This window comes from Schistocerca serialis, chromosome 1 (genome assembly GCF_023864345.2).
Source record: "Schistocerca serialis cubense isolate TAMUIC-IGC-003099 chromosome 1, iqSchSeri2.2, whole genome shotgun sequence".
In the NCBI taxonomy this organism is placed as follows: Eukaryota; Metazoa; Arthropoda; class Insecta; order Orthoptera; family Acrididae; genus Schistocerca; species Schistocerca serialis.
This window is the reverse complement of record NC_064638.1, coordinates 1150786225-1150802220: the sequence shown is the minus strand read 5'-3', so window position 1 is coordinate 1150802220 and position 15996 is coordinate 1150786225. Positions and strand designations below refer to the sequence as shown.

Below are 15996 nucleotides of genomic sequence, written 5' to 3'. Positions count from 1 at the left end.
CCAAATGAAGCAGCTGAAGACCATATATCTAGTGTTGCCAGTGATACACTTTACCACGCTAAAAGAAGAGTGACTGAAACTACTGACGCGCGTATGTCTCATCTGTAATCAAATCCACTGAGACACTCTGAATTAGGAGCTAGAGAGACAAGTCAGGTACATGAAGCTAGACGACGATGTCAACACGAAATCTATGCTCAATGAGTAGCTGATGAGGCAGATTTCCAGTCAAACTTAAACTTTTTTTCATCTACATCTACATCAGTACTCCGCAAGGCACCTGACAGTGTGTGGCGAAGGGTACTTCTCATACCATTAACTGACCCCCCGTTCCCTATTTCTTTTGTGACAAGAGCTTCCATGTTACCAGTCTGAAGACTTGTCTGATACATCTGTGCACGCTACTCTGTCCTATGTAGGCCTCTTCATCTCTGAATAACTGCTGCAACTTAAATGCTTCTGAATCTGCTCACTGTATTCGTCTTGTGGTCTTCCTCAATGATTTTTATCCCCCACGCTTGCCTCCAATACTAAACTGGTGATCCCTTGGTGTCTGAGAATGTGCCCTATCAGAATGTGCCCTATCAGCCAATCCCTTCTTCGACTGAGGTTGTGCCACAAGTTTCTTTTCTCCCCCAATCTATTCAATACCTCCTCATTTGTTACATGATCTATCCATCTAATCTTTAGCATTCCTCTGTAACACCATATTCAAAATCTAATCTCTTCTTGCCTAAACTGTTTACAGTTCATATTTCACTTCTCTAGAGGGCTACACTCCAGACAAACACCTTCAGAGTACACTTCCTACCATTTTTCTCCTTCAGAAAAGCTTTCCTTACTACAACATTTTATATACTCTGTACCTTGGCCTTCCTGAATTATTTTCTGCCCAAATAACAAAACTTGTCTCATTTCCTAATCTTATTTCCTAAGGACCGCCTGGTTTAATTGGACTACATTCTACTATACTTACCGATTTTGTTGATGCTCATGAGGGGCAACAGGGCTGTGGTATCCGACAGAAGCAACGCTAAAAAGAAAAAAAAATAAGTACTTAAATAAAAACGATTTTTAATATAAAACGCTTTACATGAGACTAAAAAGCATAAAATAATTTCTCCTAGCCTCATACAGATTCCTAACCCTATGTAGGTTGCGCTGAAAATTTCTGATCGTGAATTTTTAATAGCTAAAAAAATCTTTTAAGATTTGTTATGACAAACTTGGAGCACATGCAGCAAATGCCGTAACTGATACGTGAGTAGTTCACCTCCTAACTATTATCCACTGCACGCGTCCAGAGGACGCATTTACGGCGGGTGCCGCCAACAAGCGTGGCGGCGCCGCTATCGCCGCGACCCCTTTGATCCTGCCGCTCGGACGGCGATGCCGGTGATTATTTTTGCCTAATTAATAATTCAGCCGCACTCCGCGGCCGCAGCGAGCCGTCTTCATTAACAGGCGCTGCGGGGCTGGGGGAATCCCCTTCCCCTCGGGAGGAGTACTTAAGTCTGCACGCCACGCTCCAGGAAAGCGGCGGACTCGGTGGGCGCCGGGCTATTGAGGTCAAGGCGCAATATTACTGCTGCGACTTCGATCCCAACTCGTCCGGCTGCCGGCGCGTTCCGTGTAACAGGCTGCAGTACTTTTTATCCCTTTCTACGCATTACGTAGCACACTGAAAGCACTGGCCACAGGTAGGAACTAACGTCGAGGTGGGACAAAAAAATGTATGTGCGGCAGTGTGGTTTATTTATTTCTCCTACAAAAAACAGTTCCACTCAACTGGCTGTTATATCTTCGTATTCTGCAGCTCGCTCACATGCGTTTCCTGCTAGAAAACAAATCAATGTTGCTCGACTGGACAAGTAGTAGAATCAGTTGCACTGGCTGTATATAAAGGGTCGCATTAAATTGTTCCACTTTCCGGGTTAATGGACTGTTAAAGTGTGATATCTCGTTTCAGTACTACCCGATGGGCCTCACAGTTGCCAAAGAAACAGCGAGTGTCATGAGACTCCAATAGCGATCGTATAGAATCCAGCAGAACCAGTCATACACACCCACTCAGCCATGCCACAAGTGGATCCATACCATTAGCGCCCTCTGCTACCGCATTGTAGAACGGCCGGCAGTAGCCAGACATCTATTCCACTTGCACTTGGAGCCTCGTTGCTACAATACCTCGCGTTGAGGAAGACGACGGTTCAAACCTCATTCGGCCGTTGTACAGAATGCAGCAGAACCAATGATACACGCCTACTGAGCCACGCCACAAGTCGATCCGTACCATGGGCACCCTCTGCTGCCGCAATGTAGGACTGCCGGCAGTAGCCAGACATCCATTCCACTTGCACTTGGAGCCTCTTTGCTACAATATCATCGTTCGTGCCTAGTACAACGAGCCTTTTCCTTGTTGATATTGGCAGCAGAACAGTGTTTCTTGCTGCACTGTTTTTAATGTGTTTTCGGTTATGCGGAGAAGTACCAGTTAAGTGCCGGCCGCTGTGGACGAGCGGTTCTAGGCGTCTCAGTCTGGAACCACGCGGCTGCTACGGTTGCAGGTTCCAATCCTGCCTCGGGTATGGATGTGTGTGATGTCCTTAGGTTAGTTACGTTTAAGTAGTTCTAAGTCTAGGGGACTGATGACCTCAGATGTTAAGTCCCATAGTGCTTAGAGCCATTTGAACCAGTTAAATAAATCTTCTGTTTACTGTGTTAACTTTGCTAATCATTTCCCTACGCTGGCAGTTGCCGAAGCACTCTGTAGCTCTCCCCTCCCCGCCGTTGTATACGAAATCGTACACAACGTAAGGTATAGCTAGTTTTTGGGTGAATTTGTCTATTGTTACCTCTTTTACGCAACACAGCCAAGTCAGTGCTGGTTTTAAGTTACAGTTCCGTCACTCATACACAATCACAGTAATCCGTAGCAGTCTGGTTATGGCATTTAACCGAACCTGTTAGCAGTAAGATTACAAAACGGACTGTTCGTGACACAATGATTGCTCTAATGTAACACAAACTGACCACTTAGAATGTTCAGTCCTCTGTCACGATTGTACAACGTGCCAAGAGGCTTTTTTAACTAATTCCAGGGTCATAGTTTACACAGATTAATCTGAATTTTGCGTGTTCGTCCTTATCACTCGCCCGCGGTTACTTTGCGGCAGTCCAAGGACAAATTTAAATCATAATCGCGCAAAGTTACCACATTTAGTTCGTTCTAAAATGGTTCAAATGGCTCTGAGCACTATGGGACTTAGCATCTATGGTCATCAGTCGCCTAGAACTTAGAACTACTTAAACCTAACTAACCTAAGGACATCAAACAACACCCAGTCATCACGAGGCAGAGAAAATCCCTGACCCCGTCGGGAATCGAACCCGGGAACCCGGGCGCGGGAAGCGAGAAGAGTTCATAATACATGCATCCGAACCTGATAAAGGCCGAGCTTCGAACCTCCTGTAGCCTTTCCAAAGCAATGTTTTGCCCACATAAGACGCACGAATATACTCTCTTCTCGCTGGCTGAGAAACATTACAGCCAGTGAAATGTCTATGTAAAGCCAGCCTATCCTGCGTCTTTTACAGTGCAGCAATCGTAACTTAATAGCTTTATTGACTAACATATTACATGCACAAGTTTAGAAAATCCACAAATATTAAGAGTATTTCTCTCTTCAAATACATGAATCACTGTAATATATTTCTTGTTTCTCCGATACCATAAAGTGGCCAACTGCAGTTTACAAAGGTTCCCCTGGCCTTTTGGCTCACTAATGCTGTCTAGACATAGTTCTCACACTAGCGTACACTAGTTTGATAGATATGGGGCCTATAACAATATTCATTTATTGTACTACTTTGCATTCACACATTCACTCACACTAATAGCTAAACGTACTAAATCAGCAACGATTACTAGAAGTCATAATATTAACAGAAGATAAACTTTCATTTCCAAAATATATCGTTTTGGCTACTTACATTTCGTAGTGTCTAAGGCAGTGATATCTTCCGGCCGTATCTATCAGGAAATCTCATCGCCTTTATCTGCTATCGTTCGACTTCTATAAGAGCGATGGAACGGCGCTACGCCTCAAGTCGACGTAAAAGACATGCATTCAGATTCACAGTTTACCCGAGATTTCGAAGAACTGCGATCAAATAAGGCAGAAGACATAGAAAACTTGCCTCCCGAATTTCTAAAATCACTGAGGGAAGTACCAACCATAGGACCATTAGCTGTTTGTGTCGAACCTACGAGTATGAATGCATTCCATCTAACTTTACGGAGAACACTAGCACAGTATTTCTGCTACAAATAACAGATAGATAATTGTTAGCATCCAACTCAGACAAAGAACTGACATCACTTAGACCCAGTAAGATGGCTGCAGACGAATTATGGGCAAAGTTTAGGCGGACTGTACATCAGAGTCTGGAGAAGTACGTGACGAGTATGTGGATTAAGAACAGAAAATACCCACCGTGGTTAAACGACGGAATTTAAAAATACTGAGAAAGCAAAGACTGTTGCACTCTCGGCTAAAAAGAGAACACGCAAGTGTCGACAGGCGAAAGTTATTTGAGATTCGTGCGTCTGTTTAAAGATCGATGTGCCAAGCTTACAACAACTACCACCGACATACCTTAACAAAAGATCTGACCGAGAACCCGACAAAAATTCTGGTCCTACGTAAAATTGCTAAGCAGAACCCAGAATGTTATCCGCGACAGTGAGTGTTCATCAGAGACAAGGGTACCGTCAGGGGTGTTCCCCAGAGAAGCGTGACAGAACAGCTATTATTTTCTATATACATCCACTCATCCGTTGACCGGTCTAAAGTGGCTGTAGGAGGCAGCAATTTAAGAAATTGTTCACGCGGGAGGATTGTACAAACGTACCGACGGTTGACCGACACAGGGAATCCTGTATGGAGGACACAGTAATAAACATCTTTGGCGTAGACAAACAACTCAAAGAGTTGACAGCGAATAAGTCGCCAGGTGCTGATGGAATCCCAGTTCGGTTGTACACAGAGTACTCCACGCCACTGCACCCTCGCTTAGCTTGCATTTATCGTCCAGTGCAAAGTCCCAAGCGACTGTTTAAAAGCGTAGGTGACTCCAGTATATAGGAAGGGTAAAAGAACGTACCCGCAAAATTACTGGCCAATCCCCTTACATTCGGTTCGCTCAGAATCCTTGAACATACTCGTAGTTCTAATATAATAGATTTCCTTGAGACGGAAAAGCTTCTGTCCACAAATCAGCACGCTTTTAGAAATCATTGTTCGTGCGAAACTCGGCATGTCCTATTCTCATACGTTACCCTGCGAATTATAGGTGAAGGGCTACAGGCGGTTTTCATAGTCCTAGATTTGTAAAGGAAGTACAAGCGTATGGAATAGGTTCCCAGATATGCGAGTGGCTCGAACACTTCTTAACTAACAGAACCCAGTATGTTGTCCCCGACAGTGAGTGTTCATCAGAACAAGGGTATCGTCAGAGCTGTGCCCCAGGGAAGCGTGACAGGACCGCTATTGTTTTCTATATATATAAATGTTTTGGAGGAGAGGGTGGGCAACAGTCTCCGGTTTTTTGCTGATAATGCTTTGGTGTACGGTAAGGTGCCAGCGTTGAGAGACTGAAAGAGGATACAAGACGCCTTAAACAAAATTTCTACATGTTTTCATGAATAGCAGCTAGCACTAAAAGCATAAAAATGTAAGTCAATGCGGATGAGTAGGAGAAACAAACCCATAACATTGAAATACTGCATTAGTAGTGTCCTGCTTGACACAGTCACATCGGTTAAATAAATGTTCAAATGTGTGTGCATTCCTAAGGGATCAAAGTACTGAGGTCATCGGTCCCTAGACTTTCACACACACACACACACACACACATGCCCGAGGGAGGACATGTCCTCCGGCGGGAGAGACCGCGCAATCCGTGAAATGGCGCCTCTAACCGCGTTGCCACTCCGCGCGGCGTCGATTAAATATCTAGGCGTAACGTTGCAAAGCGATGTGAAATGGAATGTGCATGTAAGGATGGTAGTAGGTAAGTCGGATGGTCGACTTCGATGTATTGGGACAATTTTAGGAAATTATGGTACAACTGTGAAGAAGACCGCTTACAGGTCACGAGGGAAAACCATTGTTAAATGCTGTTAGATTATTTGGGAGCCCCACCAGGTCGACTTCAAAGAAGACATCGAAGCAATTCAGAAGCGAGCTGTTAGATTTGTTACCAGTAGCTTCCGTAGCTCGTGATCTTGCGGTAGCGTTCTCGCTTCCCACGCACTGGGTCCCGGGTTCGATTCCCTGTCGGGTCAGGGGTTTTCCCTGCCTCGAGATGGGTAGGTGGTGTTGTGTCGTCTTCATCATCGTCATTCATCCCCCTTACGGTCGGAGGAAGGCAATGGCAAACCACCTCCGCTAGGACCTTGCCTAGTCAGCGGTGCGGGTCTCCCGCATCGTCCCCTGCGCTCCTCGGAGTATGGGACCTCATCATCATCATCATCATCATCATCAGCTTCCAGGGAATCCCTGGAGGGAAGACGACGTTCTTTTTGAGGAAAACTATTGAGAAAATTTATAGGGCCTGTATTTGAGGCTGACTGCAGACGATTCTGCTGCCACCAACGAACATTTCGCGTAAGGACCATGAAGATAAGATACGAGACATTAGGACTCATACGGAGGCATATAGATATTCATTTTTGCCCCGATGTGTTTGCGAGTTGAACAGGAAACGAAACGAACAGTAGTGGTCTACTTTTAACCAACTTTGATTTCGTAAGGAACCGTTGTGCACAGTGACCGTAGATTATAAGAAAGGAGAGGTTCACAGCAATGAGTTGCAATGCCATTTGTTTTTATTATTCTTGAAAAACTAGACTTCGGCTATAAATAGTCATCGTCAGTGCATCTGAGTTACAGTTCAACGGAATCGCGGCAGTAGATGGCACCACCATATGTCCTTACAGGAGTATAGGCAGAAGGAAACTACCTATACACGTATAAGAATATGTAGTGACATGTGCTGCCGAAAGTCTGTTGAACTGCAACTTAAATGCACTGAAGATGGCTATTTATAGCCGAAGTCCAGATTTGCAACAATAATAAAAACTAATGGGATTGCGAATGATTGCTGTGTGCCTCTCCTTCCGAATGGTAGTGGTACAGGGCACCCTCTGCCACGCCCCAAGCGGTGGCTTGCGGAGTGAGTAGATGTAGATGTAGATGTAGAAGGAAGATTAGGGTTTAAGGTCCCGTTGACATCGAGGTCATTAAACATTTAGCAGAAGCTCGGATGGAGGAGGAAATCGGTCGTGTCCTTTACCATTCCGATATTTGTCTGGAACGACTTAGGGATCTACGGCGAGCTCTACGGCACAATCATCTTAACTGCCCTCTATCCATGATGCTGACAAGAATAATATACACAAGAATGGCAAGGACAATTACGGATCTGTTAGATAACGATCAGTTTGCCAGTAGGAGAGGTAAAGGAACCAGAGAGGCAGTTCTGACGTTGCGGTTGATAACGAATGCAGGACATAAGAAGAATCAAAACACATTCGTAGTGTTTGTCGTCATGGTAAAAGCTTTGTACAGTGTAAAATAGTGGAAGATGTTGGCAATACCCAGAAAAATAGCTGTAACCTATAGAGAAAGACGACTAATGCGCAGTATGTAAAATAACAGAGAAGGAACAAGGAGAATAGAAAACGAAGAACGAATTTCTCAAATTGAAAAGGGTGTAAGACAATGATTAATCTTTCATCCCTACTGTTGACGGAAATAAAAGGCTCAGAAGCGGGATTAAAATTCTGGGTGAAAGTATACTAATCATAAGGTTCGCTGATAACGTTGCTATTCTCGATGAAAGAGAGGAAGAATTACAGTCTCTGGTGAAAGGAATGAAGTCGCAATAAGACTGAAGTAATAAGGAGTGGCAGAAATGAGATTAATGGTACATATAAGATTAAAATTGAAGAACTGAAAATGGTCAAAGTGAAGGAACTCTGCTACCTTGTTAGCAAAGTAACATAAGACGGACAGAGCAAGAATTACGTAGAATGCAGACTAGCAAGAGCAAAGAGGGCTTTCCTGGGCAAAAGAATTCTGCTAGTATCAAATATCGGCGTTAATTTGAGGAAAAATTTGCAAGAATGTTCGCTTGGAACATATTTTAAAATCTCTTTAGTTTCCTCCTCCAACTTGATTATGACTCAAATCAGTAACTTTAAAATAAATAAAACTATTAGCAACGAGTAAATACAACTTAAGATTATATCATGGAAGTAAAAAAAGGTGGTGGCACAACAGACATTGTTTTGAAGCCAGAGTGGGTGGGGCTGTCGCCATTTTAAGTAGCTCAAAACATTAGCTGTTTACGAGTGCTTCTTGTTCAACATTTCTGTCGTGTACTCGCAACGACTGTTTTAAATACTAGAAATTACAGTGCTTACACGAATAACATACTGTCAGGAAAACAATTTCGAACGTTTTCCTGTTCTTGAATGCGTATTTGCTTTAGTAATACGACACAGAGTGCCTCACGGGAAGGTGTCATCGCGGTGAACTATTGGGGTATGTAATGCGGTGAACCTAATGTCTTGGGCTAGTTAAGATGTCGGACATCGGCTTCAAGTTTGTGACGTAATGCCTCCTCCCTTACTTTTTTACCCCCGTGGATTACATGCGCCACAGTTCGTAATAATATTTATCTCTGGATTCGTTTATTTTGTCGCACAAACAAACATCATTAGACAGGCAGTATCGTGGAGGTAAAAAAAAAAAAAAAATGGAGAAGCCACTACGGGTTCACGGTGGACGCTGTTTTGAAGCCAGAGTGGGCGGGGCCAGCCGCCATCTTAAACAGCCCACAGTAATGTATATGATTCTTTCCTGTTCATTACTTCTCTCGTGTGCACGCAAAAACTGTTTTAAATACTGAAAATTATAGAGCTACATGAATAACACAGGGTCAGGAGGGCAATTTCGAACGTTTTTCTGTTCTTAGATGCGTGTTTGCTCCGGTAATACGACACATTTTACCTCGTTAAAGTAACTTAGTTTTTGTTGATATATTTCGAATAACCAAGAAAAGAAGGAAATGGTGTGCAAAGCATGCTTTCTTAATCCATTTAATTGTACTTCTACTGTAATTGTATCGATAACGAATGAAGCTGGAATTTCGAAACGAGTGCTTGTTTGCTTACTCGTACTGCATCTTGCTCGTTACATTTTCAACTTTAAATTCGCATGCACAACACTTTTAATGTTCACGTTTGCAAAAAAAAAAACGTACCTACGTGTTCTTTGTTACCCACAACTGTGTTCAATGAGGAAAGAAGCAAGGCATGCTATCGTATTTTGTGCATATCAGCAAAGTGAACGATTATTGAAATATCGAAGAAACAGGACTGTACACGGGTATACCTCCATGCAGAATAAAATATTTGTTTTATTATTTACTGGATTAGTCTCACTGCAGTTTACACATCTTCTCACTTTGAAATCTTACATATGCCGCGTCATTCAGTGTGTGGCCAATAAGAGCAATTTACAGGATAAAAAGAACGATATAATATTTTTAAAGATGTTCCACCACTGTGCAATGCAACAAATGTGATTAAGGAAATGGCCTCAAACGCTTAGACCCTATAAAACAGATATTTTGCTTTAACATGAATGTGAGTCTTTTTTTAGGAATGTTGTTAAAGTACTTTGCTAAATCTGGTTGGTTCCCAGTCTTTCCTTCCCATAGCGTTCACCCAGAAAGCTTTGTGAGTTGGACCGATAGGAAATGTAAAGTCAAATGATAGAAATAAAACAACGACAATACGAGTAGTAATTCATGTATACAAAGGAAAATATTGCTTGAATGGCTCCACTTACGAATGAAATCTGATTGTCTTAAACTTTAAATTACGATCGGATGGATTAGTACGTCTGTAAGCGATGCAAGGTTGCATTTTTGATGAAACAACTATGTCTCCGCACAGTCATGGCACCAGATAGTATTTGGGATACAACCATGAAAGTCGATAGCATCCCCAACGGTCGAAACTGGGCAGAGGCACATCGGAGTGACATCACGGATAAGTAACACCGCGGTGAACCGAGGAAGTTACATGTGGTGAACCTGATGTTTAGGGCTATGTATCACGGCTTCAGATTTGCGACGTAATGATAACTTTTTTAATTCCATGGGAAATAACGTATACAGTATCATTGGTGTCACTGAAGCCCACATTTTAGAATCGCAATATGGCGGCGAGCGCAAAGGACGTGTAAACAGATGTTTATTTACTGATTAAAAAAGTCGTAAGAAACGGGGATTAACTCATATTACCACGTTACCTTTAGAGTTTTGTCATAATGGTCAATACAGAGCCGTGTTTGGCTGCAATCTTTCGTACAGCAGTCCAAAGAAAGAAGGAAAGGACGATGACTCAATGAAAGCATAGCTGGAAGCACATGACGTATTCTTGCTTTTGTATTGAATGTAAGCCTAAATAATTGCAATACAGTTTGTCTCAGCTGAAATACCGACTGTTTTTAAATAGCTTATATATATTTTAAGGTGTTTAAATGATCTAGTATTAATGTGCGTAGCTTAATGGTGTGTTCTTAACCGCTTTTGATCAACTTCGGCGTTTCTTCGAATAGTGTGCTCGGTATGAAACTGCTCCTATAAGTAGAACTCGCGCTTTGGCTACAGTCTTCTTTAAACATGTGTAAATGTAACTTGATCTCATAACATGATTCTACAATGTATTTCTTAAACACGAGTAGTTCGCAAAGATTTCCTCCACTGCAGAACTTGTTTGGACAAACTCGTGAAGCTTACAATGTCATTTCGTTTAAGAAAATCGTACACAAACTTCCTGGCGTCGCCATCTTACCTCGCCAAAGTCAGACTTCAGTAAAACATGCGCCTTTGTCAGTCTAGTGATGTACGAAATTATAAATGGCCATTACGTGCAAGTTTATTAAGATTTATACGAAATTATCAATATCCAGTCGCATACCTAACAGGTAAGATACACAATAAACTAAAGGTAACGTTAAAAATTTATTCCGTACCGTCTGTAAATTTTTGTTCCATTACTGCTTTCGTCAATGACGTACATTTGTTTATAATAATTATGGTCCCAGACCAGAGAATGGAAGACTATATGGTCATAAAATATTTTAAAGGGTAGAATTAAGAGTGATATGAGAAGAAGAATGGAAGGAAGAAAATTATTATAGAGGGAAGAGAAAATAAATTAACAGATGAAAAGTTGACAACACTTCCCCACTCGATTAACGCTAAAGGCACTAGCCAAATAAGCAGTTCGGTACTCTAAACAGTGAAAGATTTCGTCGTAAAAGTGGAGAAAAAATGGAAAAAATTCAAAGGCATCGTTCAATATGCCCTAGGCAACTATGTTCCGAGTATGGTTTTAAGTGATGGGACTGATCCACCAGGGTTTAATAGCCGTGTTACGAAAGCGCTATGTACACAAAGAGCACTTCACTCAGATTTAAGAGAAGTAAATACCTAGCTCCCAAACAAAAGCTGAACGAAGCTAAAATGAGCGTAAGGAGAGCAATGAGAGAACCGTTTGATGATTTTGAAAGTAAGATGTTGTCAACCGACCTGAGTAAAAACCCTATGAAAAAAATGGTTCAAATGGCTCTGAGCACTATGGGACTTAACATAGGAGGTCATCAGTCCCCTAGAACTTCGAACTACTTAAACCTAACTAACCTAAGGACATCACACACATCCATGCCCGAGGCAGGATTCGAACCTGCGACCATAGCGATTGTGCGGTTCCAAACTGTAGCGCTTAGAACCGCTCGGCCACCCCGGCCGGGAAAAACCCTATGAGTTTTGGTCGTATGTAAAATCAGTAAGTGGGTCAAAATCGTCTATTCATTCTCTCAGCGACCACACCGGCACCGAAACGGAAGATAACAGAGAGAAGGCCTAAATACTGAATTCGGTCTTCCGAAGTTGTTTCACCGCGGAAGATCGTAACACTGCCCCTCCTTTCAATCGTCGTGCCAACGTCGAAATGGCAGACAATGAGATAACCGATAGCGGAACTGAAAAGCAGCTACAATCGCTTAGTAGTGGAAAGGCTTCAGGACCAGATGAGATACCTATAAGGTTCTATAAAGATTATGCGAAAGAACTTGCTCCCCTTCTAGCAGTAATTTATCGCAGATCGCTTGAGCAACGAAAGGTATCTAACGACTGGAAAAAAGCGCAGGTCATCCCCGTTTTTAAGAAAGGTCGTAAGACAGATCCACACAGTTGTAGTCCTACAGTGTTGACGTCAATCTGTTGTAGAATTACGGAACGTGTTTTATGCTCAAGAATTATGACTTTTTTGAAAATGAACATCTCCTCTATAAAAATCAACATGGATTTCTCAAACAGAGGTCCTGCGAAACTCAGCTCCCACTGTTCCTCCATGAGACCCACACGCAGTGGAGAACGGCGCTCAGGTTGATGCCGTGTTCCTTCATTACAATTAGGCATTTGACAACGTCCGCATTGCCGTTTCATGAAAAAAAGACGAGCTTACGGAGTATCGGAGCAGACTAGCGATTGGATTCAAGACTTTCTTGTACATAGAACTCAACACGTCGCTCTTAACGGAAAAAAATCGACAGATGTAAAGGTAATGTCCGGAGGACGACAGGGAAGTGTGATAGGACCGTTGCTGTTTGTAGTATATATAAATGGTGTAGTAGAAGGCGTCGGATGCTTTTCAAAGCTATTCGCAGATGATTCAGTTGTCCATTCCAAAGTAGCAACGCCAGAGTACAGTAAGAATTTGCAGAACGACCTGCAGAGAATTGATGAATGGTGTAGGCTCTCGCATTTGACCCTGAACGTAAATAAATGTAATATATTGCGCATACATAGAAAAGGAATTCCACTATCGTACAGCTACACTACTGATGACAAACAGCTGGAGATAGCGTCTGCCTAAAATATCTAGGCGTAACTATCCAGAGCGACCTTAAGTGGAATGACAACGTAAAACAGATAGTGGGAAAAGCAGACACCAGACTCAGATTCATCGAAAGAGTCTTATGGAAATGTAACTCATCCACGAAAGAAGCGGCGCGTAAGGTGCTTCTTCGCCCGATTCTTGAGCATTGTTCATCTATCTGGGATCCCTATCAAGTAGGACTGATAAAGGAGATAGGGAAGATCCAACGAAGAGCGGCGCGTTTCGTCACGGGATCGTTTAGCTGGCGAGAGAGCGTTACGGAGATGCTAAACAAACTCCACTGGCAGACTTTACAAGAGAGGCGTTGTGTATCACGGAGAGATTTACTATTGAAATTTCGGGACAACACTTTTCAGGAGAGGTCGGACAACATATTACTTACCTCCACATACATCGCGCGTATTGACCACGAGGAGGAAATTCGAGAAATTGGAGCCAATACAGAGGCTTACCGACAATGGTTCTTCCCACGCAATCTTCACGAGAGGAACAGGGTTGGAGGGATCAGATAGTGGTACCGAAAGCACCCTACGCCACACACAACAGGCGGCTTGCGGAGTATGATGTAGATGTAGATGTAAAAGTGCGCGCATAATTCATGAAGTGGAAATCATTCACCGTACAAAGGACAATAAGGTGAATAATTTCGGCGGGAATATTTAACGGTTACCTCTCGCGAATGTTGTTTCCAGATCGTTACACTGCATGGTACACGACATAAAGAAACCTGCGTTTGTTTATGCCCGCTTCGTGATGTGTTCATCTCCGCATGATGCGACCTTCATCTCCTGGCGCAGCCAGTTCCGTTTACTCGAGGAAGATTCTACTTTCCCCACGCGGGGCAGCTGATTTAAATTCTTCGCGAGCAGCGGGCGCGGCAGAGACGCCTGCAGACAGCTTGCTTTGCATCGGCTGTCCTTGTGATATCCCCGCCAGCAAAACGGGTTTTCTGCGCCTCCTCCTCGCTCGCACTACGAAAGCAAACCTCGATTAGGTGAAAAAGTATCTGCGGAAGTGAGACTTCTACTTCCACGCTTAACGTTTATTATCAATAAAAATACGATTTTATGAAGTATTAAGTAGAATTTGTGAGTGGACTGAATATTTCTCGACAGGGAAAATGCACCATATTATCTTGGATGTAGAGTCATCGACAGATGTAGAAGTAACTTTGGGTATGCACCAGGGAATTATATTGTGTCCCTTGCTACTTATGTTATATATCAATGACCTAGCGGACAATATTCATAGTAATCTCAGACTTTCCACAAATGATGCGGTTATCTGTAATCAATTGCCGGCGCTGCAGTCTGGAACCGCAAGACCGCTACGGTAGCAGGTTCGAATCCTGCCCGAGGCATGGATGTTTGTGATGTCCTTAGGCTAGTTAGGTTTAACTAGCTCTAAGTTCTAGGGGACTAATGACCTAAGCAGTTGAGTCCCATAGTGCTCAGAGCCATTTTGTAATCAATTACAGCATGAAGGAAGCTGCATCAACATTCAGTCAGAACTTAAGTCCGCAGCTCGTGGAGTAGGTGGCTAGTGTCGCTGCCTCTGGATCACGGAGTCCCGGGTTCGATTCCCAACCGTGTTGGGGATTTACTCTGCCCGGGGACTGGGTGTCTGTGTTGTCCTCATCATGTCATCATCATCATCATCATTCATGACACAATTGGATTGTGTACAAATTGGACTGTGTACAAATTGGGAGTTTGTACGGGAGCTGATGACTGCGCAGCTGGGCGCCCCACAAACCAAACATCATCACCATCAGATCTTGATAAAACTTCAAAGTGGTGCAAAAATCGGTAAATTGTTTTAAATGTTCAGGAATGTAAAATAGTTTACGTTACAAAAAGAAAAAAAATGTAGTATCCTATGAGAATAATACCAGTGAATGAGAACTGGAATGGTAAACTCACATACATACCTGAGTGAAACATATTGTGGGGACATGAAATGGAACTATCGCAGCAAAGGCTTGGTCGTGAACAAAGCAGGTAGCAGACTTTGGTTTAGTGGTAGAATACTTGGCAAATGCAGTCTAAAAAGCAGATTACTTAAAAATAACTCGTCCGCCCCATCCTAGAATATTGCTCAAGTGTGTGGGACCCGTACCAGATAGTACTAACAGATGTTATTGATTGTATACAGAGAAGGGCAGCACGAATGGTCACAGGCTTGTTGACCCGTGGAAGAGTGTCGTACAGATGCTGAAGAAGCTGAACAGGCAGGCACCTAAAGATAAACGCAAACTATCCCGAGACAGCCTGCTTACAAAGTTTCAGGAGCCGGTTTTGAATAATGACTCTAGGAGTATACCACAACCTCTTATGTATCGCTCACATAGGGACCATGAGGGCAAGATCAGATTAATTACAGCACGCACAGAGGCATTGAAACAGTTATTCTTCCCCTGCTTCCTACGTAAATGTAACGGGAAAAGGCGTCAATAACTAGTACAGTGGGAAGTACGCTCCTCAACGCACCTTACTGTGGTATTCAGACTATGGATGTAGACATCTGCTTTTATTTGGATTATTTACTTTTTGCTTGAGTTATTTACTTTGAGCTCTAAGCACTAAAATATCTGTGTGTAACATCTTACAACCCATTAAATGAAACAACAGGTTAACTGTTACCAGTCACTGTTAATTTATCTCCACGACGCGTTTCAAAGCTTTAAACCTCCATCATCAGGTGGATCTACATTTGTTAGAATTACATTTGTGTGTGTGTGTTGTGTTACGATTTTTTGGAGGAACTTGTGGTTCTGTCAAGTGGAGAAATAAAACACTATTTCAGAACATGGTTTGGGGTTCCTTTTGACAAAAAATAAACGTATACCTAACGGTCTCTGTGTCCGAGCGGTTCTAGGCGCTTCAGTCTGGAAGCGCGCGACCGCTATGGTCGCAGGTTCGAATCCTGCCTCGGGCACGGATGTGTGTGAT

The 15996-nt window shown here is 42.9% G+C and overlaps 1 protein-coding gene across 1 annotated transcript in view; it reads right to left on the bottom strand.

The window, feature by feature from the left end:
- LOC126417799 (ran-binding protein 9) overlaps positions 1 to 1028 on the bottom strand; it is an 87023-nt gene extending 85995 nt beyond the window's left edge. Inside the window, exon 1 of the mRNA XM_050085146.1 lies at positions 977 to 1028. Coding sequence (XP_049941103.1) covers positions 977 to 995 — 19 coding nt within the window. The 5' untranslated portion in view covers positions 996 to 1028. The remainder of the gene's footprint in view (positions 1 to 976) is intronic.
- Positions 1029 to 15996: the final 14968 nt, after the last annotated feature.